The sequence below is a fragment of the Camelina sativa genome, chromosome 6 (assembly GCF_000633955.1).
Source record: "Camelina sativa cultivar DH55 chromosome 6, Cs, whole genome shotgun sequence".
NCBI lineage: Eukaryota > Viridiplantae > Streptophyta > Magnoliopsida > Brassicales > Brassicaceae > Camelina > Camelina sativa.
Window position 1 is genome coordinate 2844758 of NC_025690.1, and position 6343 is coordinate 2851100.

General features: G+C 31.2%; 1 protein-coding gene across 1 annotated transcript; it reads right to left on the reverse strand.

Moving 5' to 3' along the window:
- Window positions 2278–4666, reverse strand: LOC104790219 (putative pentatricopeptide repeat-containing protein At3g25970). Its single transcript, XM_010515924.1, has 2 exons — window positions 4539–4666; window positions 2278–4461 (listed from the first exon to the last, which is right to left on the reverse strand). Exon 2 carries the CDS (start codon window positions 4447–4449, stop codon window positions 2338–2340), a length of 2112 nt encoding a protein of 703 aa, XP_010514226.1. The 5' UTR covers window positions 4450–4461; window positions 4539–4666; the 3' UTR covers window positions 2278–2337.

The window sequence follows — 6343 nt, forward strand, 5'->3', positions numbered from 1 at the left end:
GATGAAAAACCACGTGAAACTTGAGAACTTATATTTAAAATTTATATGGAAAAACCTTTTTAATGAACTAATAAAATGCTAACGTGACAATAAAAAAAAGATGGTAAGACATCTAAAAGTCGATTTTATTTTTTAGAAAAACACATACATAAAAATTAAAAATATATTACTTATGTATTGTTTACACAATATGCATATATTAATCTTCTATTTTCTTTTGGGTCAACATATTAATCTTACCTATTCCAAACTGAAAAAGTAGAAAGTAGGAGTATATTTTAGTTGAAAAAAATAAGGAAAATTTGTCTCCCCATTAGAAAAGTTTGACCAATAGAACAAAGTTGAAAGCAATATTTTTGAATAAATTAATTATTTTGTTAGATGAATAACATGAGACGATCCATGTTTATATAGAAGTGGGTATTTACATTTTTTAGAATTAATAATTTTATGTATATTTTCCTTGATCCATTTTCTATTTTATGAGAAAATTTATTCCAATGAGCCTATTGCTTTTTTAAAAAAAAAAATTTTTGCTTCCCACTTTCTTGTTATACGTACTATCGTTCAACGATAAAAACAATTTCGGTTTAGTTGATGTAGTATTATATAATCTCTGTTGTTATCTTGCATTTGTGTATTCATATTTTATCTATGATATATGTCCTGCATATTAATAGAAATAATAATAACACCTTGGAAATGATATAAAATCCTAAACAATTACCATAATATTTAAATTCATTAACAATCTAAGATTCTTTTATTTTACTTGAATAACATAAAACTTTTAATGACTTTATAAAACTCTTAATCCAATAACACTATATTTATCAAGATTTTAAATAACTTTTTAGAAATCTACAACTAATAACACCAAATTTTAAAAGAGTTTTAAAAAGTCTTGATTGAATAACAACATATTTTACAAAACTTTTAAAGTCATTAAAATTCTTTTTAAATCTCAAACCAATACCCCCCTCTTATAGTTATTATGTATTAAAAACTTTGTTAACACTTCAAAGTCAAATATTGCTTAGTATGCATTATGAAATTGAGAAACGAAACAAAATTCAAAGAAATGACGACGAAAACACGTGGTAATATCTAGGAATCTTTTTATATAGTTGCTTCGATTAGACAACAAACAAAATTGCCTTCGAGACTTGTTCAAGAACGATGATGTGTCACACAAAAGGTTAATAAAAATATGTCATCATCTATTTGCTTATATAGAGGGGTGTATTTACAATCCTTTTCCTTTTAGCATTAACAAAGTTTTTTTAATATAATAAGATTCAATTATCTTCTGCATCGTTTTAGCAAGCTTGAAAACTGTCGTTTATAATCATTAAAATTGATATGTGTCACGATCTGATGAGTTACTAAGTTTGATATGTGATTTATAATCTTTAAAATTGACATGTGTCACAATCAGATGAGTTATTAACTTGGATATTTAGTTGTTAAAACTGACATGTGTCACGATCTGGTGAGTTTTTTAACTTTGATTTCTGATCGTTAAAACTAACACATGTCACGATCTGGTGAGTTACTAACTTTGAGAACCAAGCTTTATATAATATGATACCATATATTTTTTTTTTCTCTTCATAAATACAGAATTTTAATGAAATAATAAATTTTATAATCAAACTGTGAGATTTTATGTGATAAAAAGAAAACCTTTATGATTTTTAACTATATGTGTTATTAAAGATAAATATTTTTATAGCACATAATTAAGAGAAAATAGATAGAAGACTAACTTTTTATCTTTATATTTTAAAGGATATATCTTTCTTTTATATGTTTAAGAAAATAAATCCCGGTCCATTCAGAATCAAAATGAAAATTTAACCAAACTAACTGATTTTAGTTAATATTTTAAAATTTTCGTATATTTAAAATAGATTTTAATATATCTAATTAAATAAATTTTATAATTTGTGTCACTACGTTGAAGTCTTTTTCTAATTAAAGAGTTATTTTCAGTTATGTCTAGAAACTATTTTCAATTACGAAGGCTAGATAGCTCTCACTGGATGCGACCAGATCGATCATGGGTGGATATAATGCAACTACTATGGAACATTCATGAATCACACAACTAAGGCAAAAGCATGCTGTATTTTCCGTGATGGTGAAGGGTTCTATGTTGGCTCTGGACAAGCAGAAGGTGAATGCACAAACAACCCCCTAGAGAGTAAAATTCAGGCCCTAACAATTGCTATGCAAAATGGTGGGAGTAAATGATATACGATTTAGTATGAAAAGAGGATATAAATTATAGCATATTCACTCATAAAAGGTGACTTAATGCTATTAACTATTCAACTAAAGGTGACTTATACCAAGAAGTGATGCTTGATCAAACCAATTATTAGAATCAAGCCACTGCATTTCCTGAGCCATATCTTCAATCATTAAATAAATCTCTTGACACAGAGGATTTGATCGGTCTTCGGCATTGAAGGCATAAACTTGATTTCTAATCTCAATCCAGCTCCAACCTGGAACTTTCTTAACACCTCTCTCCTTCATCATCTTCTTCACATTCGCTTTCTCTTCCCATTTCTTGAGATCACTATACATATGAGACAACGAAACATATGTAAAATGATCATCTGGTTCGATCTCTAGCAAATGGTTAGCCACTTGAGTAGCCATTTCTATCTCCCCACAAGCCGTGCAAGCTCCTAGGAAAGTTTTCAACACCATTGTATCAGGGTTCAATGGCATTGTTTCGATTAACTCTTTCGCTTTGTTCACGAGCCCTGCTCTGCCTAAGAGATCAACCGCAGCTGCGTAATGTTCCATTCGAGGTTGGATTTTGTAAAGCGTTTCCATCGAGTTGAGCAACTCGAGTCCCTCGTGTATTAAACCGGAGTGGCTACAAGCTGTTAGAACTGCTGTGAAGGTTACATGGTCTAGTTTCACGTTTTGGTTACACATTTGGGAGAAGAGATCAAGAGAGACTTGGCCTGAACCATGTTGAGCGTATCCTAGAACCATTGTGTTCCAAGCTATTGTACTGTCTTTGGAGGAAATCTGGTCGAAGCACTTTCGCGCGTTCTTGATTACTCCACATTTCGAGTACATCAAGATCAGAGAACTGGTTACAAACTCGTTCAACTCGAAGCTTGATTTAGTGGCGAGAGCGTGAATCTGCTGACCTAATTGGAGTGTTGCAAGGTCTGAGCATGATCTAAGAACTGCAGAGAAAGCGTAATCGTCAACTTCTATGTTTGAAGACCTTAAGTAGCTAAAGAAATTCACCGCATCCTCACTGAGACCCTTTTGGGAGAACCCTGTCATAATTGAATTCCAAGAGACAAGATCCTTAGATTTCAAGGATTCAAATAGAGACAGAGCATCTTTCATGGCGCCTGTAGGAAGCTGAACATACATAGACATTAATGCATTTGAGACAGAAGTTACTTGTTCCAGTCCCTTCTTTATCACCAAACCATGCAAGGACTTTCCGAAAATCTGATGTTCTTCTCCAGAGCAAGCACTTAATATGCCGGTGTAAGTATAAATGTCAGCTTCTATCCAAGACCTTTGCATTTCAATAAACAGTTCAAAAGCATATTCCTTTAGCTCATGTTTAGAGAAACCTGTGAGCATCGAATTCCAAGAAATCAAGTCTTTTAAGCCACCCAAGCCATCAAAAACTCTCTTCGCATCAGATACTGAACCACAATCTGCATAAGAGCTGATCATCGCATTGCAGATAGTAATCTCGTGTTCAAGCCCGAGTTTCAAAACCTTAGCATGAATTTGCTTTAACAAGTTATAAAACATAGGATCGTCAAGCAAAGTAAGAAGTGGAGCAAAAGTACCATCGTCCATACTCATATCAGCTTTCATCTCCATAGAACCTAACAAACAAAAAGCAGTCTTGATATCTCGAACCTGCACAAACCCAGCAATCAGAGCATTCCAAGAAACAGAGTTAGGCTCAGAAATCTCCATAAAAGCCTCAAAAGCATCTTCAACTCTTTCACACTTCGCGTACATATCAACAAGCGCACTTCCAACAAACACATTACACTCATAACCACCTCCTTTTACAACCAAAGAATGCACTTGCTCCCCAAGATCAAGCCTTCTCGCAAAAGCAATCCCTTTCAACAGTCTACTAAAACTATACCCATCAACAGTACACTCAGATCTTCTCATACATTTAAACAAACGCCACGCGTCCTCCAATCTCGTGTACCCAGAAATCATCGTGTTCCAAGACACGGAGTCTCTTTGAGGCATTTCATCGAACAGCTTATGAGCATCATCCAAGAAGCCAAATTTCGTATAAGATCCCAAAACCCTGTTGGAGACGTAAATATCGGAGAGGTAACCACATTTGATGGCGCAACAATGAGTGGCGGAAAGCTTTTGGAAGGAGTTGAAAGAGGTCTCTAGTAGAGAGGCTAACAACGCTTTCATTCATCTGTTTCCCTGTCAAAATGATTAAACTTTATTATATTGGTAGAATTAGTATAGCTTCTGCAATAATTAGGGTTTATGTGATCTACCTTAAATTACTTTAGGCTTATAGAACAGCTCAGTGTAGCAGAGTCAGGAAGAAGCTATAATTCAAAAGGAACGTTTTTTTTTTTTCAACAAAAAGAAATCAGCTCAAATTTGTGGATAATTAGAGAGCTCTTTTTAGCTCTCAACACCAAAATTTATCCATCCCTTATCCCCTATATATATTAACGGGGAAGCACACTTTTGAAAAAATCTTATGTGTCGCTGCCAAGCAAAATACCCTTAAATTTTCTACCTAATTACATTAACATGCCATTATATATATATTTTTTTTTAAACATTTAACTGAATAATAATTAGATATATCATCATTTCTCATACAAATTGAAATATCACATATCCAAACTAATTAAATAATTACATACTATTTAGAGGCAAAATTTCACTAAAATTTACTTAAAAATATACAAGTCAAAGTTATATTTCTTAAAATCAATATAAGTAAAATATAACCGAATAGGAATATACGTTCTAATTGTACATTAATATATGTGCTGTTAAAAAGGAATGGGACAATAAGCCTTATCATTATAAATAAACTTTGTATCCAACAAAAATCATAATATTTAAAATGGGTGATTATTAGATTATGCAAAATTGTTATAGTTACTCCATTAACCATAAATATAAACTTGATTTTTAAAGCACACAAAAATATATATTGCCATGTAACATTTTATAACTACTTTCTTCACCACATTCACATATTTCACGGGTGAAATATATACTTACACGAATACGTTGATTTTGGAATTTCATTAATTTTTTCATAATGAATTTTGGTAATAATCTGTCATTTATAGAAAATATTAACATAACGACTAACTCAAAAGATTTAAATAGCCTAATCACAAATATTAAATCAATAAATTAGATTATCTTCAGAAAATTTAGTTTAGAATCTGATTGTTACTAACATATAAAATTAAATAATTATACTACCGAGTAATTTAGTATATGTTGTTATGGTTATATAAGAAACATGTAAAATTGTTATGATCGCAAAATAAAACATAAGAGATATGAATTTGATTTTTAAACCACACAAAAGACATGTTGCAATAAATAGTAAAATTTTATCAATATTTTCTCTACTATAAAACATCTTACACATTCAAAAATTTCACGGATTAAATGTATTTTTACACGAAAAATACAGGTTTAATTAAATAAATAAAAAACTTTAGTTACATATTATGTTTGACACAAACAAATATTGGTTCTAAGATAGATTTATCTCGCATATAGTACAGATTGTTACCTAGTTTATTATTTATTTGGTCAGCTAATTTTTTTTAAGTGTTTTATATATTGAGGAATATATACCACCTAGTTCTTTTCTTAGCTATTTTCAATAATAAAATATAAATTGTTTAAAAAAATATTGATATATATATATATATATATAGTTGGGATTCGATTAATTAGTATATTAACTTAATAAAAATTAATTAACAAGTAGCCGTTGAAAGCGCACTTCCAAAGATGAAGAAGAAGACTAGCCGTTACGCTCTTCTTATTATTATTCCCTTTTCCCCTTTCCTCTTCTCTCTCTTTTATTTATTTATTTATAATCTTCTCTCAATCAATATTCTTATTTTCTTTTCAAAACCTAAGCGACGCACTCGAATTCAAAATTTTGGTTTCCCAGAGAACAAAAACCGCCTTCGTCTAAAATCGGCATCCTCATGGCTTCCAAAACAGCGGCTGCTAAAGACATCATCACCTTGCACGGATCTGCTGCCATCGTCAGCGAATTCTTCTGTACGCTTTTTTTTTTTTTTTTTTT

Coding starts and splice junctions, on each gene's coding strand:
- LOC104790219 (XM_010515924.1), bottom strand. CDS start 4,449: ATGAAAGCGTTGTTAGCCTCTCTACTAGAGACCTCTTTCAACTCCTTC.